Source organism: Euleptes europaea, chromosome 9 (assembly GCF_029931775.1).
Source record: "Euleptes europaea isolate rEulEur1 chromosome 9, rEulEur1.hap1, whole genome shotgun sequence".
Taxonomy (NCBI): Eukaryota; Metazoa; Chordata; class Lepidosauria; order Squamata; family Sphaerodactylidae; genus Euleptes; species Euleptes europaea.
The window spans coordinates 895,902-921,134 of record NC_079320.1 but is presented as its reverse complement, the minus strand read 5'-3'; the positions used below and the strand labels follow the sequence as shown (position 1 = coordinate 921,134).

Below are 25,233 nucleotides of genomic sequence, written 5' to 3'. Positions count from 1 at the left end.
GATCCGGAGCGGGCGCGCAGCCTCCTGGGGGCTCCAGTCCGCCTTTTGGTGGCGACCCCGCTCCCTCCCTCCCTCTCTCCCTCCCTCCTCCCCGCCCCTCCCGCGCCCTCCCCCACCTCGGGGCAGGTGAGCCTGGCCAATCGGAGGGGCGGCGGCGGCGGCAGGTGGCCGACTTATCTGGCCGGCTGGCGGGGGAGCGCGCCCACTGCGCCCCGGTTGGATGGGGCGGGCGCGGGGCTGAGCGCGCGCGTGAACGGGCCGGAGAGCCAGCAGCGCCGCCGCCCGCCGCGCCCTGCCCGCTCGCCCGCTCGCCCGCCCGCTCGCTCAGCCGCCGGGCCGGGCCGGGCCGTCGTGGCGCGGCCGGGGCTGCCTGGGGCCGGCGCGCCATGTTCCAGCCGGCGGGGGGGGCGTCGAAGCGCTGCTTCACCATCGAGTCGCTGGTGGGCAAGGAGAGCCACCCGCCGGCCGAGGAGCCGCTGCGCCCGCCCGCCCTGGGCGGGTACCCGGCCAGCGCCGCCGTCGAGGCCTTCGCGCACGGCTTCCAGGGCGCCGCCGCCGCCGCCGCCGGCCGCTCCCTCTACGGCGGCCCGGAGCTGCTCTTCCCCGAGGCGGTGAGCCACCCGCCGCTGCCCGGCCCCCCGCCCCAGCTGGCCGCCTCGCACCTCCCGCACTCGCCGCACCCCTTCTTCGGCCCGCAAGCCCGCGACCCGCTCAGCTTCTACCCCTGGGTGCTGCGCAACCGCTTCTTCGGCCACCGCTTCCAAGGTAGGCGCGCCCGGCGGCCGGGCCGGGGCGGCGGGCAGGAGGGGCGGCGGGCTGGGCCGGCGACGGTGCCCTTCGGCCTCGTGTTTCTCGCTTGAGGCCCGCCGCTCTTGTTGGGCCACGGCCGTTAATGCACGGGAGGTTTTGCCTTGCATTTGCCACTCTCCAGAGGCACATTTTTCCGATCCAAATTTTCAGAACTCTGCATGGGGGCTTATTGTTGAGTTTTGAGAATTCGGAGAGGGAAAATGTGCTTCCAGAGAGCAGCAAATCCAAGGCAAAACCTCCGTCTCCCTGCAAGAGCTCGGGTCGAGACTCTCGGCGCAGAAATCCCCCCGGTTAAGCGCCCCGCTCAGACCCGCCGGGATCTCCGTGCTTCTCGCCCACAGGCGGGAGGGCAGAATTGTAAAAATAAAATAAAAAATGTAAATAAAAGCCAACAACCCAGTCCTTTAAAATGAAACCAAATAAACCAGCAAAATGAAGGGAAGCCCCCAACCCCCCCCCCCCACACACACAACCTTTGCCGGCTGCTTTCGTAGAAGGCGGCTCAAGAGCAGCCCGCCGGGCTCTTCCCCCACGAAATATCGTCAGCTGGGGGTGGGGGAAGGGGGCTGCAAGGCAAACCAGGACAAGGCAAAGGCCGGCCACCTTCCAAACAGCCCCCTCTGGGAGAAGCTGCCCGCTGGGCTCGGCTTCGGCTCGGTTTGTGCAGGATCGCGCGTTTCGCCTGTAGAAAGAAAGAAAGAGTGAAAGAGAGAAAGAAAGAAAGATTTTCTCTCCCGGCCTCGGACCTGCCAGAGCCCGCGAAGGCTCCGGCCGATCTATCTGGGTCGGCCCCGAAGGCAATAGCGAGTTTCTTGGGGTTTTTGCTGCCCCCCAGCTAAGGAGATGGCAAAGGAAGTCATCGCGGATTTGAGCGCTGTTACTTGAAAGCAAATCGCCCTGAGCTTCCTTCTTCCAGCGCACCACTTAGGGCTATTAATGTTATCAGAAACAGGTTTTTCTTTTCTGGGCCCTGAATATCGTCCCTTTACCATCCGGTAGCCGGACACCGATATACATATAAAATAATCCTCTGGGACGCACAGCCCGGTCTGAAATATTTCGTTCTATACGATCTTAGTTTTTTTATCGACAACAGGTCTTGCCGGGGGGCAAATGTGAGCTGTCGCGTTTCCCCGCCGGATCATGCAAACAGACGAGGGATTCCCCGCTGCCCAGATAAAGGGGAAGGGGGAGAGACGTGCCCGCGAGGCGCTCCCCTGAAAGGTGGAGGGAGCTCGGGAAAACGGCGGCATGCCCGAGTTTTTGAAAGCAGACACGGGACCCAGCCCCTTTGTGCCCCGGGAGCCTTTTTTATAATCCCCAAACGCCGGAGAGGCCGTGGGCCCGATCCGGCGGGAAGCGTAAACGCCCCGTGGAAGTTTCTCACGGTGTAGGGAAGCCCCCTCGGGCCCAAATCTTAGCTTTCAGTGACCCCCGACTCCTGAACAAAAGCGTTCGGAATGGAGCCCGGCCCAAAGCTCCGTTTCCCCGACAGCCGAGGCCCTTTCTCTCCGTCTACCGGGCCTGGCCTGGCCTGGCCGGGCTTTCGGCCGCCTTCCGGGCACACTTCAGCACCTTCCACGCGCGCCGGTCTCCGCAGGAAGTGCCGGGGCGCCGGCAGGATCCCCCCGCGGAAATCAGCGCCCACGGAAGGCTCCTGGCCCTGCGGGACCACCACCACCCCCCGTTCCGAGTGTAGGGGAAAGCCGAGGCTAGGGGCGAAAACGCACTGGAGGTTTTGCCTTGGATGTGGCCTCTCTCTAGAGGCCCATTTTCGCCATCCGGATTCTCGAAACTCTGCATGGGGACGTCTTTTTGAGAATTTGGCTGGGGGAACTGTGCATTTAGAGAGTGGCAAATCCAGGGCCAAATCTCCCGCGCGTTTTCGCCCTTTAAAGACGTCGCCTCGGCCCATGGCAAGATCCGAAACGAAAGCGGTGAATGCGGACTCACAGGGCGAAAACGCACAGGAGGTTTGGCCTTGGATTTGCCACTCTCTAAATGCACATTTCCCCCCATCTGAATTCTCAAAACTCTGCATGGGGGCTTATTGTTGAGTTTTGAGATTTAGAAGGCGATCAGTCCGGTTCCAACAAGGCAGGGAACCCTCTGCCAATTCAGCGCCCTCACGGAGGAATTAGTAATATCTCCAGTCCCTAAAATTATTATGATTAATAATAACAACCGTAATAGATGCCAGTATTTCCAATTACACCCCCCCCCGCCCTACCCACAAGGCCGATCCGTACAGAGTTTCGTTTTAATCGCCTGTCCTTCCAGGGCCGGTCAAAATACGCGGCCGACGTGAGTGGCGCGCAGACCCAACGCCCGACGCTCCTGCGAATCCATCCCCGCCACCCTCCGGGCAACCCGCCCCCTGCTTCGGCCGGTGGGACCCCGCGGAGCCGCTGGGGGGGGGGCACCGCCCGTTGCGGCTCCCTGGGCCGGCCTTTCTTCCCCAGGTCTTTTGTGCCCTTGATCTCCAGTCCCCCCCGCCCGTGAAAAACGCCCCCTCCCCCCTCGCAGGGCGGCGGACCTGGCTGCCTCCCGAGAGGCGGAGGGCGCCGGCCGCCCCGGGGGACAGAGACCCGCGGCCCGCTTCTCATTACCGGGCTGTCAATGCAAATCCGCCGCCCTCCCAGCGGCCCGCTCCTGAAAGGCGAGCGGCCGCCTCAAAGGGCCTTTGTTCGGCCGGGCCCGGGGATTAAGGCGCCCCCCTTCCAGCCAGGGAAGGGCCCCGCCAGGGCCGGACAGGGGCGCTGGGGCAGCCCGCGGGACGCCCAGCGCTCCCGAGGGGGGGTCAACCTTTTCCCCCAATTGGGGGTGGGGCGGGGCTGCCCCCCAGCCACCTCTACACACTCCCCGGCAGTCCTGAGCTGGCGCGGGCCTGCGGAGGCCGGAGGTGGGGTAGCCTGTCTTTCCGCGGACACGGGAGCGGCTCCCTTAGGAAAAGAGTCGAGCTGGCGGACTGCGCTGAGCAGGCGAGGGGTTCTGCGCACCCACTCCTCCCGCAGGGTAGACCAGCAGGGCTGGAGTCTCAGGAGCGGCTCCCTCAGGTGTTGCGGGACTCGACTCCAAGGCAGCTCCACAACAGTCCTGTCAGGTCGGCCAGTATGGTTCTTGCAGGTGCGCGGCGGAGGCTTGCCGATGGCCTCCCAGTGAGTCCGGGCAGGGGCCAGATTCGACCTCGCCCCTTCAGCGGTTCCCACGCCCTTTCTTTGTTGCGAGGGGGGGCATTGCTACCGCAGGGATCTGGTGGTGAAGACCCCCTTCGTTCGAACGGGAGAGCTCCGTGCCTCCGTCCCCGACTCCCTCCGAAGGGGCGTTGGCTGGATCCCGCAGGATCCATGTGTTTAGTGAAGATCCATTGGATTTCGCGCGGGGAACTGAGGGCCGGACGGCCCCGGCTTCTGAGACCCGCCGCTCTCTGGAGGCAGAGGCCACGATCCAGCGGCCGCGCTCCTGGCGCCGGGGCTCCCCTCTCAGGATTCTTGCTCTGTGCCCGTCAGAGCCTCACTTGTGTTTAGGGGCCGACCTTAAAGGGCTGGTTTTGATCTTGTCTTGCACGACCTGTGGGCCGGACACTAGGAGGAAAAGTACACTACCCCAACACACACGCAGAGTCGGCCAGATCCATTCAGATCGCTTTCGAAGCGGGGCGGGAGGGGCAGCGTTCGCAGTGGGGCCCGGAATGGTTAGACCCCCGCCCAACGCTAATGAGTGCTTTTATCGCCGAATTTTAATTTTAATCTTCAATAGTAAAGAGGATGGTTTTAATTCTTGCCTGTGTCCGGATGTTAGTTTAAATTGTAATCAGAGCAAAAAATGGTTTTAATATACGGAATTTTATATTTTTATGTTCGCATCTTTTTTTCTTTAAAAAGGCCCTTTATTGTAAGCCACTTAGAATTATAAATGATCCGTAAAAGTAATCGATGAATGAACAATTAAACACCTCGAAGTCGCCTTAGTTTCAAACACGGACGCAGGCTGAAGCACACACACCCCAAACCGAAATCAGCAGAATGTCACTGTCAGGAACGTGCAGGAAGAAGTCCGAAGGGTCGGGTCCCTTGAATGAAAAGGAGGAAAGTCCAGAATTGTTACAAGCTGGCCCAGAGCGCATGACAACGGAACCCTTCGCTTCGGTGCCGGTTATGTATTTTCAAAAATTATATGTTGCCTCTCCAGATAATCCGCAATAATTATGATGATGATAAAAGTAACAACAACATTATTATTATTAACAACAATAATAATAGTTGATGTTGTTGTTACTTTGCTTGACCCTGTTACAGTCTGGGGTGATATATTCTAAACTGCAAGAAAAATTTAATAGCAATGATTGATAATACTCAACACGATCTAGGGGGCATTTTCCCCGGAGAAACCCAGCGGAACCCGCACAAGGGCCGGGGCTGCGCAGGAGAACCTCCCCGGGACGGCTGGTCTTCTTGTTCAAGCGGCGGGTTTGACCGAGGCGTTCTGTCGCCGGACCCCTTTATGTCTTTCCGCGCAAACGACCTTTCCCGGGAACAAACCTCTGCGTTTCCCCCGGGGTCTTCTCCGCCCTTTCTCCCGCCTGCCTTTTAACCGAAGCCCCCCTCGGCAGATAGTCCGGGGGTCGTGCAGAAAATGGGCCAACGCAGACGCTTCCCTGGGAAGGACATTTGAGGTTCGGGGAGATGGAAACCCGGTCTCCTCTCCCCGGTTCCTTTGCAGGGGACAGCCCCGGTGGCCGGGCTGGAGAGGCCGCGCCACTTTCGCAACAGGCAGGCATCTGGGGGCGCTCCCCGCCCGCCGCCCCCCCCCCCCTTAGGCGACATTTCTCTCTTCGCAGCAGTCCGACCCGTGAGAATCCAACCGATTCCAAGCCTCGTCGTTTGCAGCAGGGGGGGAGAAGGAAGAAAACAGACAGGACTCCCCAGTCATTTTGACGGGCTGGTTTTGGGGAAACTGTTCTGTGTATTCGACGTGCCGAAAGGGCGCCAATGTGCAGGCGAGGGGAGGGAAAGCCATTGAATTTTAAAGGGCAGAATCGGGGCCGAACTGCGCCCGCTGTTTCTGGTTTTGTTTTGTTTTTTACGCAAAGTAAAATATTATCTCCCCCCCCACACACACCCGCACCCAAAGAAAATCACCTTAAAACCCACAGATTTCTCAGAGCCCGAAGGAGAACGAAAAACAAGCGAGGCAAGATCTGCGGCGGGGGGAGCCGCGGCCAAATCCCCGCCGCCTCGCAGAACCCAGCAAGAAGCCGCGGCGGGGCGCGGCGGAGACTCTGCGCTCCCGGCACCCTTCCAAGACCACCGAAGCCTGTTTGTGGATTCGTTTCAAACATTTGTTAGCCGCCTTTCTACCTTGCGGAGCTCCGGGCTGCTTGCAATGTAAAGAAAGCAACAACGATTGAAAACCCGCGCACACGTGCAATGCCCCCGTGTTTCACGGACTGCCCCTGGCCCGGCCCACCCAACCCGCCGCTGCTCCGGGCGCTCTTGCGACGCGACCGGCAGGGAGGTATTTCGGCTGCCGGGCGAGACCCGCAGAACCTGGGCAGCCCTGGCCCGGCGCTGGCGGCGATGCAGGCAGCACGACCAGGAAGAGACGGGAGCGGAGACCGGGGCAGCCCCGCCGCCCGACAGGCTGCCCGGCGAGCGACTCGGCCGGGGGCCCCGAGCGGGCAGCAAGCAAAGCCCCTCTCGGGCACCCCGCGCCCTCAGCTGGCCGCTCGGGGCGGAGACTCCGCTGCCAGCCCCAGTAGGGCGCCCCGGTCAACGGCAGCACACGGGAGCGGGCGGCGGCGGGGACCAGCTGGGCGCCCCCCTGCCCTGTCCCCACAGGCCGGGCGCCAGGGCGACCCTGCTGGACGTTCGGACAGCATCTCCCCCCACCCCACCCCCAGCTCCAAATGCTTCACAGTAATCCTTCCCCCCGCCCTGTAAGGTAGACCAAAGTTCTCCTGCCCAGGCCTGCCTCTCGGGCTTCCGGCGACTTGGAGGCTGGCGGTTGGAGAGTAGGAGCGGGGAGGGAGAGGCCCGGGCCCGGGTTCAAATCGGCGCTCAGCCGTGAGGGCCGCTGGGTTCTGGCGGGGCTGGGGAAGGGCCCGCCTGCTGGCCCGGCTGGGGTAAAGCGGGGAGGGGGACCCCCGAGGGGCCAGAGCGGGCGTCGGGCACCCCGCCCACCCCAGCTGCCGGCTGCACCCAGGATCTGGGCCTCAGCTAAGGGGGCAGATCTGGCCCCGTGGAGCAATCGAGCCGCCGGCCGGCCGGCCCCCCTCCTGTTCCTTCCCGCTGCAGCCGGGCTCGGCGGCGCCAAAGGCCGTCGGGGGGAGGCGGGCGCGGGGCTGGGGCGGGCTCGGCTGACGCGTGTCGCTCTCCCGCAGGCGGCGAGGTGTCGCAGGAGGGGCTGCTGCTGCACGGCCCCTTCGCCCGCAAGCCCAAGCGCATCCGCACCGCCTTCTCGCCCTCGCAGCTGCTGCGCCTCGAGCGCGCCTTCGAGAAGAACCACTACGTGGTGGGCGCCGAGCGCAAGCAGCTGGCCGCCAGCCTCAGCCTCTCCGAGACGCAGGTGAGTCCGCGCGGATCGGGGCCGCAGGGAGACCCGCGGGGCCCGTGGGCCGGCCGGAGGAGGCCCCTGCCCGGCCGCAGCGGCCATGGGGACGGCGGCCCGGCTCCGGCGGCCCTGCGAGCAAACGGGGGGGGGGGCGCTCCGTGGCTCCTCTTTCAAAGGGGCCTCCTTGCTCTGTGGCACAAAACACGGGGGGGGGAATATGCAGACCCACACCCAGGCCGCTCCACCCCAAGCCCCACCCTTCGGGTTCCGGGGCTCTGAGGTCAGAGGAAGGTCCCTCTAGCCCGCTAGCAGCAGAGGAGCTTTGCAGAAAGACCTTGGCTGGCCAAGCGTTTCTGTGCATGTGCAGAGTGGAATGCTTTGTGCCTGGGCAAGGGGAGGTCATGGGGCCCTCACTGCCCCCCTCCCCCCAGTCTGTCAGTCTGAGTTCTCCCCCTGTCATAGGAGGACCGCCTTCTCCAGGCTCACTGGGCTCTTCAGAGGCCAGAAGCTCCGCCTCAGGATCCCTAGATATGGGGGCAGAGCAGTCCTGCAGGGAGGGGGGGGGGCTTCTGGCCCAGCTCTTGGGTGGTGGACTCAGAGCAGCCACAGATCTGTGGGGAGGCCAAAGCCGGTGGGAATCTCGCCAGGGAGTCCAGGCTGTGCAAGGGGTCGCTTGTGGTTTGGGGGTTCGGTGGTTTTAATCAGTCTGTGGTTCTGTGCCAGGTAGGCAGGGCACTTCAAGCGATGCTCGGGGGCACCTTTGGGCATCTCTCAAGAAGCTGCGACAGCAACAGTGGAGAACAGGGCTGGTTCCCTTTTGCCCAAAGCGGGGCAGAGCCCAGAGTTGGCTGAAGGGAGAATCGGGCCAGAGGTCAGAGATCCCGGGGCTGCCTTCTAAACTGCATCCCCAGTCCGTGGGCAGGATGGGGTGGCGTTGGAGGGAAAGGGGTCTGGCAGGGCGGGGTGGGAAGCAGCCTTTCCCAAGGAGCCTTCAAGCAGGTGCTGTGGCTTAGGCTGCGGGAGTGGGACACAGTGTGGAGAGCAGACAATCCCCAGGGGGGCAAGGGGGGGCATTCTCTTTCTCCCTGCTGTTGGAAGACACCTTCACAGCCCAACAGGAACACATCTGCAGGCCACTTTTGTGGACCTGCAAAAACCCCACAAGAGAGAGGGGTCTCTCTCTTCCCCAGAGCACTTCCTCAGGCTGGGTATGCAACACAAAAGGACAAGAGAACTTTTCTTATCAAGTCCTGAACCCCACCCCCACCCCACCCCACCCCCACCCCCATCACTTGCAGTTTCCCCTAGTTTAGCTTTATCTCTTTCTTTCAATGCTGCCTCTCCAGAGTCTCTCCTGAGGCATCTTCCAGCCTAAAGAAGTCCCAGACATGCTGGCTTCCCTGTGCTGCTTTCTTGGTTCTAGCTGGGCCCGGTTATTCAATGGTCGGGGCATGAGTGTGAATCCCGAGGCAGGTTGCTTGGCCGTAGCAGCAGCAGCTGCACACCAAGGGAGCAGATTGCGGGGGGGGGGGGCTGTCGGTTGGCACCTGGTGGCAGAGAGGGCCCTGCTGGAGCCTTTCCTCAGGCAAGCCCCTCCCCTCTCCTGTGTGCAAGATGGAAGTAGTCACACTGACCTTAGGTGCAGGGCGGTTGTAAGGAGTGCAGGCCAGGTCTGCAAAGCGTTTTGAACCCCTAAGGCTGCAGGGTCTTGTGAGCACATTTGAGCTCTCCTGTGCTGGCAGGGTCCCCCTCCCCACTTTCCTTGACTGATAAAGATCTTTTCCTGAGTAATGTTGTCCTGTGGTTAAATAGGTCTGTATTGTAAGGAAATGGTCAGAGAGCTGCATGTGTAAAGGGAGGGGGGCTGTTGCCTGCGCTACTCTGTGGCTGCTGGTGTTCTCCAGACTAGGTAGTCTCTACACCATTTAAGGCATCATGTTTAAAAGCTCCTGCTGTGTTTCAGCTCTGTGTGAGATTTCTGTTTGTTTTCAGATTTCTGTAGTCCAGACTCTCTGATACTGTTTATTGGCTGCCCCATCCTGTTGATTGTACTTGACTTATACTATGTAATCCGCCTTGAGCCAGCATGGTGTGGTGGTTAAGAATGGTGGGAGAACCGGGTTTGATTCCCCACTCCTCCACATGAGCGGCGGAGGCTAATCTGGTGAACTGGATTTGTTTCCCCACTCCTACACATGAAGCCAGCTGGGTGACCTTGGGCAAGTCATTCTCTCACCTACCCCACAGGGTGTCTGTTGTGGGGACAGGAAGGGAAGGTGATTGTAAGCTGGTTTGATTCTCCCTTAAGTGGCAGAGAAAGTCAACATATAAAAACCAACTCTTCTTCTTTTTCTTGAGTCTCAGTGAGAAACAAATAACCAAATTAACAACAACAACAACAACAACAACAATAATAGTAATACCTGTGGTGAAACAAATCCAAAATATGAGCCTTCATTGAGGGATCAGTCCCAACCCCCTGGTTTGCCGTCATGGAATATTGGGATGGGACGACCCCTCCACGTAGGACCGGCCTGTGAGCAGGGGAAATGGTTTCCCCACCACCACCCGTTCAGGGCCTCCCATGGCCTGGCATCCTGGGAGGTGGCAGTTCCGAGAAGCAGGGCCTTTTCTGTGGTGACCCCCAGTTGTGGCCTGCCCCCACCTGGCTGCTGGATCAGGCAGGCTTTTGGTGCCAGGTGAAGAACACTTTTGTTCATCCTTTTGACTAAATAGTAGCACTATCTGCTGTTTATTTTTCTGTTTTGTTGATTGATAATTTGATTTATGCTTTACTTTAAGTACTTAATTCTGCAGTTTTGCTCCATTGGTTTTAATTTTTCACTTTTCTGTTTTGTATGGCTTGATAGATTTGTCTTAGTTTGCTTTTTTTCTTTTAAACATGCTCCTTTAGGATTGTTTCTGCTGTGATTTTGTGTGTGTTTTTAATCTCTATTGTTTAAGTTGAATTGCAGTTGTGTACTTCCTTTGTTGTGAGTGTGCTGTAAGAAACTCCAGGCAGTGGTGTGTGGAACCAACATTTTAAAACTGACTTCAAACGACACCTTATGATTAGGCTCAGGGCCCTTGTGCCGTTGCCCACATAAGAAATATCCCTGCCTCAAACTTGGAGAAAAGCGAGGGAGGGGAAGCCAGAAGAGCTAGAAAGGCTGCTGCGACCTGCCTCAGCCAAAGGCACATGATCCCGAGAGACGGCTGCAGAGAGCTCCAGCTGCCGGGCCACCAACATGCCGCTTATAGACCAAGGGGCCTGGACATCTTCTTCAGGCAAAACAGTTCTTCTCAGAAGTAAGATCGATTTGCTCCAGCAAGTCTAAGCAAGTGTGCTTAGGAGGATTTGGGAGTTGAATTTTTAAACAGGGCTGGAGATATTGGAAAGTTTCAGCCTCTTGCCTGTTGGAGAAAAAGGCCCATTAATTCCTGAAGCAGAGGGAAACACATCCATCCCTCTGCCTGGAGCAGAGAAAGGCCCTTGATAGCCTAAGAGAACTACTGCAGCAAAACCCCTCCCTGTACCTTTGCAGCAGGACAGGTATATAAGAACATAAGAAAGGCCCTGCTGGATCAGACCCAGGAGGCCCATCGAGTCCAGCAGTCTGCTCGCACAGTGGCCAACAAGGTGACTCTAGGAAGCCCACAAGCGAGACCACTGCAGCAGCACCATCCTGCCTGTGTTCCACAGCAGCAAAGATAATAGGCCTACTCCTCTGATCCTGGAGGTATGCATCATGACTAGTATCCATTTTGACTAGTAGCCATGGATAGCCCTCTCCTCCATGAACATGTCCACTCCACTCTTAAAGCCTTCTAAGTTGGCAGCCATTACCACATCCTGGGGCAGGGAGTTCCACAACTGAACTATTTAAGGTAGGCCAGCCCTGGGCTTCTTTGTGTGTGTTAAGTGCCGTCAAGTCGCTTCCGACTCATAGCGACCCTATGAATGAAAGTCCTCCAAAATGTCCTATCTTTGACAGCCTTACTAAGATCTTGCAAATTGAAGGCTGTGGCTTCCTTTATTGAGTCCGTCCACCTCTTGTTGGGTCTTCCTCTTTTCCTGCTGCCCTCAACTTTTCCTAGCATGACTGTCTTTTCCAGTGACTCTTGTCGTCTCATGACGTGACCAAAATACGACAGCCTCAGTTTAGTCATTTTAGCTTCTAGGGTCAGTTCAGGCTTGATTTGATCTATAACCTGCTGATTTGTTTTTTTGGCAGTCCACGGAATCCGTAACACTCTCCTCCAACACCACATTTCAAAGGAATCCATTTTCTTCCTATCAGCTTTCTTCACTGTCCAGCTTTCACACCCATACATAGTAATAGGGAATATGATGGCATGAATTAATCTAGTCTTGGTGGCCAGAGTCACATCCTTACACTTCAAAATATTTTCTAGCTCCTTCATGGCTGCCCTTCCCAGTCTCAATCTCCTTCTAATTTCTTGGCTGCAGTCTCCCTTTTGGTTGATGGTGGAGCCAAGGAATAGAAAGTCTTGAACAATTTCCATTTCCTCATTGTCAACCTTGAAGTTGTGTAATTCTCCTGTAGTCATTACTTTTGTTTTCTTGATGTTCAGCCGTAGTCCTGCTTTGGCACTTTCTCTTTTAACTTTCAGCAGTAGTTGTTTCAAATCTTCACTATTTTCTGCCAATAATGTAGTGTCATCAGCATATCTCAAATTATTAATGTTTCTCCCTCCAATTTTCACTCCACCTTCGTCTAAATCTAATCCAGCTTTCCTAATTATATGTTCTGCATATAGATTGAAGAGATAGGGAGATAAAATACATCCTTGTCTGACACCTTTGCCGATTGGAAACCATTCCGTTTCTCCATATTCTGTTCTAACTGTGGCCTCTTGTCCAGAGTACAGGTTGCGCATTAAAACGATCAGATGTAGTGGCACACCCATTTCCTTTAAAACCAGCCATAGCTTTTCATGATCCACACAGTCAAAAGCTTTGCTATAATCTATGAAACACAAGCTGATTTTCTTCTGAAATTCTCTCGTATGCTCCAGTAACCAGCGTATATTTGCAATATGATCTCTAGTGCCTCTTCCTTTTCTGAAACCAGCTTGAACATCAGGCATTTCTCCTTCCATATATGGTAACAGCCTTTGCTGTAAGATTTTGAGCATCACTTTACTTGCATGAGAAATTAATGCAATGGTCCGATAGTTGTTGCAATCTTTGATGTCTCCTTTCTTGGGAATTGGAATGTAAATGGATCGTTTCCAGTCTGTGGGCTATTGTTTTGTTTTCCATATCTGTTGGCATATTCTTGTCAAGATTTTGATGGACTCCGTTTCTGTGGCTTGGAATAGCTCTATTGATATCCCATCTGCTCCTGGTGATTTGTTTCTCCCGATTGCTCTCAATGCAGCTTTCACTTCACTTTCTAAAACTATAGGTTCTTCTTCAAAAGATTCTTCTTGGAAAGAATCTTTCATCCTTTCATCTCTTCTGTATAGTTCTTCAGTGTATTGTTCCCACCTTTTCTTTATTTTGTCCTGTTCAGTTAATGTATTTCCATGCTGATCTTTCAGCATGCCTAACCGTGCTTTAAATTTCCCTTTGATTTCTTGGATCTTGTGGAACAGATCTCTTGTTCTTCCTTTTTTGTTGTTCTCTTCTATTTCTTTACACTGTTATTATAATAGGTCTCTTTGTCTCTACGTGCTAGTCGCTGGAACGTTGCACTTAGACTTTTGATTCTATTTCTGTCACCTACTACTTTTGCTTCTCGTCTATCTCTGGCAATTTTAAGAGTTTCCTCAGACATCCATCGAGGTTTTTCTTGTCTTTTGGCTACAGGAATAGTCTTTGCACATTCTTCCTTGATAATATCTCTAGTTCTTCAGGTTTACATTCACTTGAACTTAGTAATGCAAATCTGTTCCTTATATGGTCTTTAAACTCTTCCGGAATACTGCTTAGATTGTATTTTGGTGCTATGAATGTTTTGGTGTTTTTCTTAAGCTTTATCTTGATTTTCGATATTACCAATTCATGATCTGTATCGCAGTCGGCTCCTGGTCTTGTTTTGGCCGAGAGAATAGAGCTTCTCCATCTTCTGCTTCCAATTATATAATCTATTTGATTTCTATACTGGCCATCTGGTGATGTCCATGTATACAATTGTCTATTTGGTTGCCTGGGCTTCTTTGGGTCTTCACAAACAGGTTACCATAGATGCGGGCTCACTCCCTGGGTATTTGGTGACCCACATAAAAGGATATGCCTCCCTTTGAACTTGTGTCAACAACCACAACATCTCACTGATACTCAAATCAGATTACAAAATATGAAATACAACTCAGACAGAGATCAAAGACCTCCAATGGGATTAAGACTACAGAACTGGAACAATAATGCCGATGAAAATTGGTCTAAGGAAATGTGTTTATGCACACATGTGAATATAACCACACAGAGAGAGAGCACTCTTGTGTGTGACATCTATAGCCTTTTAATTAGTTTTTAAAATAATTTTATGGGATTTAAATATATCTCTTACTGTTTCAATTCGCCTTTCAACTGAGGGCAGGGTTAGCCACTTGGGGGCTCCTGAACACAAATGCAGGTCCCTGTGACTTCCCACGAGCCCCTCCTCTGATGGGTCTGCCCTGCTTTGTGCCCACATCAAGTCTCAAACTCTGCCCATTGTCCCTAGCACTGGGGGGCCAGCCCCCTCTCCCTTTGTTGGAGGAGGACCCCTCTGCTCCACAGCCCACTAGCAAAGAGCTCTTCTTCGGGGTGCTGTTTTTGTCTTGGAAACCAGGCCCCACTTGTGTGTGTGTGTATGGGGGGGGTTCTTTTCCTGGAAGATGCACCTCCCCTTCAGAGAAGATGCTGCGGCTGTGTGTTGAGCAAGGACAGCAACATCTGGCACAGCCTTACCTGGTAGAAGGTGTGGGTGGTGTCCAAGAAAGAAGATAAATGTGGAAGACAGCCCCCCCCCCCCCACAGGCAGGCAGAGCAGACTGTAGTGGGAAGGAGGAAAGGGAAAGAGAACCCCTCGGTTAATCTAACAGGAGGACAGACAAGTTAGCTGCAAGAGGGGGTTCTGCTGAGGCAGACGTGGAGAACAAGCTGGTTATGAAGCAGTCCAGACTTGACGGGAACCAGAACTAAACCCAAGGCTCTGTTCTGAGTGCCCAGTACATGTGCTTAATTGGCAAAACAGAGAGTATCTCTGAGCACGTGCAAGCCTTAATGGACTGACTAGAGATGCAGAAGGGGTGGAGGTTTCGAAGGCGTCCCAGGGAAACTCTGGCTGGTAGATTTGGAGAAACACTGAAATATATACAATGCTTAGGGAAGCAAGGCTTTATTGAAGAGCATGATGCACACAGCATGCCTTTTAGTGAAAGGGGCAGCCCTGTTTGAAAGAGGCACAGTCAACTTCATGTATCCATTCATACCCTGTTTTTGCCACTAGTGGGGACCTAAAGCAACATACAACATCATGTACTCCTCCATTTCAACCTCACATGATGCTGAGAGTGTGCAAATGGCCCAGGTTCACCCAGTGATCCTCCGTGACAGAAGTGGAGATTTGAATCATAATACAGTCTATAGGTGACTCCTGTGACCAACGCTCCCCCCCCCCCCCATGAGTGGCATTAATGAAAGAACTGCAATGCCTATGATGCTGGCAGTTGACAGAATGTACGGAAAGAGAAACAAGGGATCAGGTCTTGAACCCAGAGCACCTTTTCTACATGAAGAGGCATGAGACAATTTGGTTGAGCAGCAGCCAGTCACATGTTCTCATTGTCCCTCACAGCCCGGCCACCCAAAGAGATCCCCCCCCCCCGTATTTCTTTCATGTGGGTGGTTTGCAGGATATGTCCCATTTCCAGTGGCCAGGTGGCGGGCCAGGCATTTCCTGTGGGAAACTCAGAGAAAGTGCACAGGAGCAGCATTTTTATCGATTGATTGATGTTATTTATACTCTGCCTTTCTCACTGGGCCTCAAGGTGGATTATATAGAAAACAATCAGTATGATCAACAGAGGGAAACGTCCAAAAGACAACAAAATGGGAATTTAACATGTAGAGATCTGGAAAACCAACCACAGATGAAGCATGGCATAAGTATTAATGTGACGTGCTAAATGAAAGCAAATTTTATATAGCAGGAACCCAACAGACAGCAGCAGACGGCAGGAACTATACACAGTGGTATAGTCCACAGCCCCCAACCCTCCACCACCACAGGTCTCTCTTTGCGCCACACGGTTACAGGGCAGCCCTCTTATATGGTGACCTTCTTGACTCTGCTGGTGTCTTCCTGTACTTTTCCATGTGTTGTTTACAATCTGTACTATACAGTTTGTTTGTCCAGTGCAGAGGCAGTGTGGACAGAAAGCTTCTTGAAGGGATTTGAGTCTTTGTAAGGAGAGGCTTCACTTCCACATCCAATTAGAGAATTTGAACTAAACAATTTTAAAAGGACTTTGCCTATTCAAACCATTTAGTGGCAGAGTTCTCTAGGATTTACTTATTAAGGGCTGCTTATCAACCTTTAAATCCGGTAATACCAACAAGTAAGGTGTGAATTCAGTTCTTTGAACTACAACCAGCAAACCAGATGGAAAACCTCTAGAGACTTTTATCTTTTATTTAAAAAAGAAATCGTTCTCTTTATTATGCAAGACATTAAGAAGTACAGACATGTAAAAATTAACCCTACAATTACTGTAAAAATAAGTGCTAAAATTATCAAAATTCCTAACATTGCTTAATCATATTATAGTGACTAATAATTTTAAAAGCAAACTGGGTTTCAGGTTTTATCTCACTGTTTTTAGGGATTACCAAAATGCCCAACTCATATACACTCACCCAAAAACCTCACCTACTCTTCTTCTGAGACTTCCCTCTAGAAAAATCGGAACCGCTTATCACAGTAGTGCATATTTATAGAAAAATAGCAGTTTTATCTTTTTTCTAAACCTCAGCTATCATAATCATGTGATTATTATCTAGATAATTGATTATCAACACAAGTGCAAATAAGCCAGTCAGCTGGTGCATATGAGATACCTCTGATATACCAGGATAAGAAGACAGTCTCAACTCTTAACCTATTCTCTCTAGTATCAGAGGACCATGCTTGTTATATTAGGTGCTGTGTAACACAGGCAGGATGCTGCTGCTGCAGTCATCTTGTTTGTGGGCTTCCTAGAGGCCCCTGGTTGGCCACTGTGTGAACAGGCTGCTGGACTTGATGGGCCTTGGTCTGATCCAGCATGGCCTTTCTTATGTTCTCATGTTCTTAACCTCTATTAAAAAGCAATTAGTCTAACTTTTCTGTAACTGTTTCAATTAACTGTCAAAGATTAAAGTAACCTTAAGCAAACAGAGTTCACTGACAGTTGAGGAGCGTGTGAACTCTTGGTTAACATGCGAAATCAGCAAGAAAAAAACTGGTGAAGTAATCAAACACCTTCTCTGTACCTCCCAGCTTGCTTTAAACACATCCCCTCATTTAAAAGAAATACCTCCTACTGAAGTTCTTCATGTGTTGGTCTTTGCAAAGACAGTGCCTTGGGTAGTGTTTTTAGCCACTTTCCCTGATTGGACCTTACACCTCTGGCAAGATCCACTCAAGGGCTTCTTGGTGTCTCTCAGGAGGAGTCGCCATTCGAGGGCAGGCACACTATGGGATGTTGCCTCTTTGGCATTACCTGAGTTGACCTTTCCTTGGTCAGCGTGAGTGTAGCTGGACTTCGGCATTGTTTCTTACAGCCAGCCTCAAAGTGGTAGTTAGGAGAGGGGGCCGGCAGAATATGTCCCTTTCCCTATATTCGGGGGGGGGGGACTGGCATTTCTTCTCAGAGAGACTGGCTAAGCTTGTTTCTGGGATGATCCTCCTGGGTTTCTCCTGGCTTCCTTTAAAGGCCAGCACACCATCATCTCCATATAGGCTCGGCTCTGTCCTCCTTTCAGATTTTATGCACATGGATAAAAGTGTTCTTATTTATTTAAACCATTTATATTATATATTTTCACTACAAAAAACCTCCCAAGTATAAATTCAAGCCCTGTAAGTAGCATAAAATAAAAAGAAGACCCCCACCCCCATTTGGCATTCTCCCCCCTGGGCTCAGATTGGTTCCTGCCGTCTGCTGCTGTCTGTTGGGTTCCAGCCCTTGAATGGATTTCTCCTGGCTTTGAAGTTTGTGTTACTAGCAAGGAAACGTCACTTGTTGCTGCATCTTGTCTCTCTTTGGATGTGACAGTATGTACTTATTCCTAGAATTACTTCAGTCTTTCTGATTGGCTGCCTGCTTTCCGTGTGGTCTTCGCAGCCCCGTTCTATAGGAGGACCTTGAAGGTGTGGTCCCCAGGAATGTGGTCTTTCGCAGGGGATGTTCCTCTGCTCCTTTAGCCTTCCCCAAGACGGCCATTGAAAAGCTGCTCTCAGGACTTTCTGACTTTAAGGGCCGAAGCGGTCCAGGTGGATTCAGTCCCTCTGAGAGCGCTCCCCTTGTGCCGACAAGGCTAAAGTTTTAATTTTAAAGGAGATGCTTTGAACATTGTTCCTTGCCTTTTCCTTCTGGGATAGGTTAAACACTCAGACGAATAAGGGAAAGGACTCCTGCTCAAGTGAGGAGAGAGGTGTAACCCATCTAACCTAGGGCCTTGTCAGTCTGGCTTCAGGCCAGGCTATTGGACAGAGACGGCTTGGCTAGCTTTAGTTGTTTATCCCCATCTGAGTGTTGACAAAGAGGCCCCCGGGTTGCTTTTCCTGGATTTCTTTGCAGCCTTTGATACACTGACAGCGCATTCCTAAGGAGAGTTACTCCAATCTAAGCCCATTGAAATGAATGGGGTTAGACTGGAGTAACTCTCCTTAGGAACGCACTGTGAGTCTTGCCATCTTGTTGGGCCGCCTGGAAGCAGAAGTCGGTATCAGGGGATGTGCTTTAAACTGGTTCAAATCATTCCTCATATGCCGTACTCAAAGGGTTGCTGTTGGAAACCAGTTATCGTCAGGGTGGGACCTAACCTGTGGCGGCCCCCAGGGCACAGTCCTATCCCCCCTGCTTTTCAATCTCCATGTAAAGCCCTTAGGATAAATCATTCATCGTTTTGGGCTTGGTTGTCTCCAAGATGCAGATGATTTCCAGCTCTTTATATTCGTATCCAAGTCTTCTGGCGATGCGGCAGAGGCCCTAAATCACCACCTGGCTGCCGTGGTAAATTGGCTAAGAGAGAACAAACTGAAAGAAAGCCCTGAAAGGACAAAGGTGATATTGGTTGGGAAGGGGGAGATCTTGAAGGACGTTGTGCTTCCCACTTTTGATGGGGTTCAGCTGAGCCTTGCTGAATTGGTTAAAAGCCTGGGGGACTATACTAGACCCAAAGTTATTGTTGGAGAAGCAAGTTAATTCAGCTGCAAAGAAGGCTTTCTCCTAACTCAGCCTATCCTATAAGACGGCCCTTGTCCTGGACTACCCTGGCCTGGACTTGACTGATCTGGCCACCTGCATCCATGGTGACATCCTGATTATACACACACACAAAACAACAACCCTAAAACATACTGGGGCAAAAAATCCCAACTTCACATATACACTGATGGGATCTGTGCTGGCAGCGACAGACCAAGAAAGGGATCTCGGGGTGGTAGTGGATAGCTTAATGAAGATGTCAACCCAGTGTGCGACTGCTGTAAAAAAGGCTAATTCCATGCTGGCCATAATTAGACGAGGAATAGAGAATAAAACTGCTGATATCATACTGCCCTTGTACAAATCTATGGTGAGACCACACTTGGAGTGCTGTGTACAGTTCTGGTCACCACACCTAAAAAAGGACATTACAGAGCTTGAGAAGGTGCAGAAAAGAGCAACCAAAATGATTAGGGGACAAGAGCAACTGCCCTATGAGGAGCGGTTAAAACGCTTAGGGCTGTTTAGCTTGGAAAGAAGGCAGCTGAGGGGAGACATGATAGAGGTCTATAAAATTATGCATGGTTTGGAGAGAGTAGACAGGGAGAAGTTTTTCTCCCTCTCCCATAATACTAGTACATAGGGTCATCTGCTGAAGCTGGAGGGTGAGAGATTCAAAACAGATAAAAGAAAGTATTTTTTCACACAACGCATAGTTAAATTGTGGAACTCCCTGCCCCAGGATGTGGTGATGGGTGCCAACATGGAAGGCTTGAAGAGGGGAGTGGACATGTTCATGGAGGAGAGGGCTATTCATGGCTATTAGCTAAAATGGATACTGGTCATGCTGCATACCTATTCTCTAGTATCAGAGGAGCAGGCCTGTTATATTAGGTGCGGTGGAACACAGGCAGGATAAATGCTGCTGCGGTCGCCTTGTTTGTGGGCTTCCTAGAGGCTCCTGGTTGGCCACTGTATGAACAGACTGCTGGACTTGATGGGCCTTGGTCTGATCCAGCAGGGCATTTCTTATGTTCTTATGTTCTTTTTATTTCATAAGTAGCTGTTAGTGAGGAGACGAAAGCTTGCACCAGATATGATAATTTTGCTGTCTCGAAAGAAAGCCAAGTCATGGTTTGAATATATAGAAGGTTTTGAGCCTGAAACTTCGGGGATGTGAGGCAAGAACGGAGCCTCTGTGTGATGCCAAATACTGGCTAAAGGAGGGAACCAGCTAGGCAAATGAAGAAGCCCCTTGAACAGCAAAAGATCACAGCAGATCAAGGGTTCCCTCAGACCCCTCTTGAAACTTCCAAAGTGAGCAGCGTGATTCTGCTCTTTTTTCCAACCCCATCTGAACTCATTTTGTAACAGCAATATAAATAAATAAATAAATATTATTTGCGGCTGGTATGCCAGATAAAACAGGTAAAACAGAAACTGACCATACATAGCAGATGTTTACAACCAAGGCCAACAAAATTAGGAATCACCCAATTTTACAATTCCACAGATTAAGGATGTACATTAAGGCGACGAAGCTTCATTGCTACTGCACAGTATTTTGCAGCCTGGGTGGTGATTGGTGAGCTGTCTCCCAGCAGAAACCTTTGGGTCCATTCACCCTCATCACCAGAGCCCATTTCCCTAATCAGAGGGTCAATAATATTGAAGCGGGCTGACTTGTAGAGGGGACATCTAAAAAATACATGCTCAATGGTTCCAGCTCCCCTGTGTGTTTGTGTGTGTGTGTGTGTGTGTGTGTGTGTGTGTGTTAAGTGCCGTCAAGTTGCTTCCGACTATGGCGACCCTATGAATGAAAGTCCTCCAAAATGTCCTATCTTTGACAGCCTTGCTCAAATCTTGCAAATTGAAGGCTGTGGCTTCCTTTATTGAGTCAATCCATCTCTTGTTGGGTCTTCCTCTTTTCCTGCTGCCCTCAACTTTTCCAAGCATGACTGTCTTTTCCAGTGACTCTTGTCGTCTCATGGCGTGACCAAAATACGATAGCCTCAGTTTATTCATTTTAGCTTCTAGGGTCAGTTCAGGCTTGATTTGATCTAGAACCCACTGATTTGTTTTTTTGGCAGTCCACGGAATCCGTAACACTCTCCTCCAACACCACATTTCAAAGGAATCTATTTTCTTCCTATCAGCTTTCTTCACTGTCCAGCTTTCACACCCATACATAGTAATAGGGAATACGATGGCATGAATTAATCTAGTCTTGGTGGCCAGTGACACATCCTTACACTTCCAAATCTTTTCTAGCTCCTTCATGGCTGCCCTTCCCAGTCTCAATCTCCTTCTGATTTCTTGGCTGCAGTCTCCCTTTTGGTTGATGGTGGAGCCAAGGAATAGAAAGTCTTGAACAATTTCAATTTCCTCATTGTCAACCTTAAAGTTGTGTAATTCTCCTGTAGTCATTACTTTTGTTTTCTTGATGTTCAGCTGTAGTCCTGCTTTGGCACTTTCTCTTTTAGCTTTCAGCAGTAGTCATTTCAAATCTTCACTATTTTCTGCCAATAATGTAGTGTCATCAGCATATCTCAAATTATTAAATTCCCTCCCTCCAATTTTCACTCCACCTTCATCTAAATCTAATCCAGGCTTCCTAATTATATGCTCTGCATATAGATTGAAGAGATAGGGAGATAAAATACATCCTTGTCTGACACCTTTGCCGATTGGAAACCATTCCGTTTTTCCATATTCTGTTCTAACTGTGGCCTCTTGTCCAGAGTACAGGCTGCGCATTAAAACGATCAGATGTAGTGGCACACCCATTTCTTTTAAAACCAGCCATAGCTTTTCATGATCCACACAGTCAAAAGCTTTGCTGTAATCTATGAAACACAAGCTGATTTTCTTCTGAAATTCTCTCGTATGCTCCAGTAACCAGTGTATATTTGCAATATGATCTCTAGTGCCTCTTCCTTTTCTGAAACCAGCTTGAACATCAGGCATTTCTCGTTCCATATATGGTAACAGCCTTTGCTGTAAAATTTTGAGCATCACTTTACTTGCGTGAGAAATTAATGCGATGATCCGATAGTTGCTGCAATCTTTGATGTCTCCTTTCTTGGGAATTGGAATGTAAATGGATGGTTTCCAGTCTGTGGGCCATTGTTTTGTTTTCCATATCTGTTGGCATATTCTTGTCAAGATTTTGATGGACTCCGTTTCTGTGGCTTGGAATAGCTCTACTGATATCCCATCTGCTCCTGGTGATTTGTTTCTCCCGATTGCTCTCAATGCAGCTTTCACTTCACTTTCTAAAACTGTAGGTTCTTCTTCAAAAGATTCTTTTTGGAAAGAATCTTTTATCCTTTCATCTCTTCTATATAGTTCTTCAGTGTATTGTTCCCACCTTTTCTTTATTTTGTCCTGTTCAGTTAATGTATTTCCATGCTTTCCCCTGTGTTACACGGGCAAAGTCTCTCCACCCTGGGGATCTTCTAAAATCTCCCTTCTAATATGGCAGATGGTAGGGCTGCACATCTGGCCAGTGTATAGGCCCTCCTATGTGTGTTCCTTTCCAGGGAGTATAAATATGCAGCTGGTGCTAGAATATACCTGGAATGTTGAGGTGCTATAAATGCAGGGGATCTCAAGAGATCTGTTTGACGCTCAGTATCTTTGACTCTTTCCTTTACAGTTACTCTAGCTTGGTCCATACCCATTTGCAAAAGTGCTGACGGACAAGTCCCAAACTATTTAGTTTGTCCCCTATAGAATGATCCATCTTGACCTAAAGGAGTCACTCAGTACCAGTGGCAAAAGACCCCTAGGATTTTCATCCTAAACCATATGTAGAGAGAGGATAAGCAGACCTTTGCCTCTACCCTCATCATACCAGTTTCCAATCGGATCAGGGAATTTGACATGCATCTCAGGAGTTGAAGGGCAGCTCTAAGAAATTTGGATTGCATCAGTTCAAGAGGTGTAAAGCAAGAAGGTGTAGAGCCAAGATGCATTCCGTAGAGCATCTGAGCTAATGTTTTTGCCTGGAAGAGTTTAAGGGCTGCTGGGACATAGTAAGCCCCTTTTGTCCGCAAGAACTTAATTATATTGCCAGCTGTTCTCATGCCTAGATTGGCGGCATAGGTATTATGGGCCATCTTAGATCCAGAAGCCTGAATAATCACACCTAGGTATTTAAAACAAGACACCTGTTCCAACCTTTGTCCATTGATACTCCAAATCCTATTCCTAGGACGTTTACCAAAGGCTTTTGTTTTCTCATAGTTGATTGTTAATCGTTCGTTTTCACAGAACACAACCACTCTTGCAAGCTCTCTCCTTAATCCCACTGGTGTCCTGGATAAGATCACAGCATCATCCACATAAAGCAAAACACCTGATTATACCACTGTGGTGCACTCGACATTGGTCTGCCCTCAAAATCAACTAGGAAACTCCAGTTGGTGCAGAACGCCACAGCTCAGCTACTAAGAGCGGTGGTTTGGAGTGGTGGAGTCTGATCTGGAGAACCGGGTTTGATTTCCCCACTCCTCCACATGAGCGGCGGAGGCTAATCTGGTGGATTCGTTTCCCCACTCCTACACGCAAAGCCAGCTGGGTGACCCTGGGCTAGTCACAGCTCTCTCGGCCTCACCTACCTCACAGGATGTCTGTTGTGGGGAAGGGAAGGTGATTTTCAGCAGGTTTGATTCTTCCTTAGGTGGAAGAGAAGGCATATAAAAACCAGCTGCTGCTCCTCCTCCTCCTCCTTCTTCCTCTTCTTCCTCTTCTTCTTCTTCCTCTTCTTCTTCTACTACTACTACTACTACTACCGGGAGCTAGGTGGGGCAGGCATATTACTCCCATTTTGCAGTCACTCCACTGGCTGCCCATCAGTTAGTGGGATCAATTTAAAATATTGGCTATCACCTACAAAGCCCTCCATGGCCTTGGGCCCTCATATCTGCGAGACCTCCCCTCCCCTGATGCTCCGCCGTGACAGCTTTGCTAATCTGAGCAGGGCCTTCTGGAGGGGCCAACCGGCAAATGGGCAAAAGCAACTGCTGCTCGTACCACTGTGGTCCCCATCTTGTGGAACGGCCTGTCTGAGGAGGTCAAGAAAACTCCCACTTTCTGCAAACTATGCAAAAGGGAATTACTGTAAAGCGCTTTTCTGTGCGAGCAACAGAGTTGCCCTGTAGTCAATGATTCACAAAGTTACTTAGATCATTATTAGGAACTGCGGTGTGTATTTCTCTGTTTCGCTTACTGAAACTAGGATCCTGTAATTTTTGTACGCATTGCTTCAGTTCTGTTTTTAGATTTCTGATTGGTTCTATAACCCTATCCTTATTCTATTGTTTATTGAATGCCCCAACCTGTTGATTGTAGGGCCTCATGCTACGTAATCCACCTTGAGTACAAGTGAAAAAGGCGGACTACAAACGACGTAAATAAAATAAATAAGGAAGAGCTTTACAAACCCTTCCAGCCTACTGGGAAATGCATTGAAACCGCTTCCTTCCTAATTGTTTCTCTTTCCCAGATAACAGAGAAAGTTTCAGGTTTGGTTGGCTCTCGGGTACATGTTCTTTTTTTGGTTGAGTTTGGTTAAGAGAGGAGCTGTGGCTCAGTGGCAGAGCCTCTGCTTGGCATGTAGAAGGTCCCAGGTTCAATCCCCAGGATCTCCAGTACAATTCAGGTCATAGGTGATGAGACCTCACCTTGAGACCCTGGAGAGCCTCTGCCAGTCTGAGTAGACAACACTGACTTTGATGTACGGGTGATGTGATCCAGTACAAGGTAGCTTCATGTGTGTGTGGGTGTGTGTCCCCGCTTTTCTGTCTCATTCAGGTGAAGGTCTGGTTCCAAAACAGGAGGACCAAATACAAGAGGCAGAAGCTGGAAGAGGAAGGCCCTGAGTCGGACCAGAAAAAGAAGGGTTCCCACCACATCAACCGGTGGCGGATAGCCACCAAACAGTCAAGCGGCGAAGACATTGACGTGACATCCAATGACTAGACCAATGTTGGAGGTGGCTGATGGCAAACAGACCAATGAGAGGAACATGTGGGGAACAGGAAGGGGATCAAGCTCTGGTGACTGACCAAGGACAGAGCTGCCTCCCTCCAGCACCAGGAGGTCTTCTCTGTGGGGGACTCAGGAGAGAATGCGAGGCACAGGGCATGGCTCCCCGCCCCCCGCCCCGCATACCAGCCAACACTCCGGCCCATGGTGTAGTCTTTGAAAAGAGGCCACTTGGCTAGGATCTGTGGTGACCAGAGGATCTGGGATCCAGGAGAGGAAGGCGGCACCCCCCGCCCCAGGAGGAAGCCATCCATCAGCCATACGAGCAAATAAACATGTCAGGCAAGACCCATGACATACACACTCCTCTTGTCTTTGTGGGCCTTGGGGTGGTTCTCTCTCTCTCTCTCTCTCTCTTGGGAAGAATGCCTTTCCCTTTTAATTTATTCTTTT

The 25,233-nt window shown here is 51.2% G+C and overlaps 1 protein-coding gene across 1 annotated transcript; it reads left to right on the top strand.

Annotated features, from left to right (window-relative positions):
* The first annotated feature begins 386 nt into the window (after positions 1–386).
* On the top strand, positions 387–24,821 carry EMX1 (empty spiracles homeobox 1). The gene is made up of 3 exons (XM_056855746.1): positions 387–765; positions 7,193–7,377; positions 24,607–24,821. The coding sequence occupies exons 1-3, from the start codon at positions 387–389 to the stop codon at positions 24,772–24,774; spliced, it is 732 nt and encodes a 243-aa protein (XP_056711724.1). The 3' UTR covers positions 24,775–24,821.
* The last annotated feature ends 412 nt before the right edge of the window (positions 24,822–25,233 follow it).

What these genes read in the sequence shown, in the direction of transcription:
- EMX1 (XM_056855746.1), top strand. Translation starts at nt 387, where the DNA reads ATGTTCCAGCCGGCGGGGGGGGCGTCGAAGCGCTGCTTCACCATCGAG. An exon ending in CTTCGGCCACCGCTTCCAAG is followed by an intron (nt 766 to 7,192) that starts GTAGGCGCGCCC and finishes GCTCTCCCGCAG; the next exon opens with GCGGCGAGGTGTCGCAGGAG. An exon ending in TCAGCCTCTCCGAGACGCAG is followed by an intron (nt 7,378 to 24,606) that starts GTGAGTCCGCGC and finishes TGTCTCATTCAG; the next exon opens with GTGAAGGTCTGGTTCCAAAA.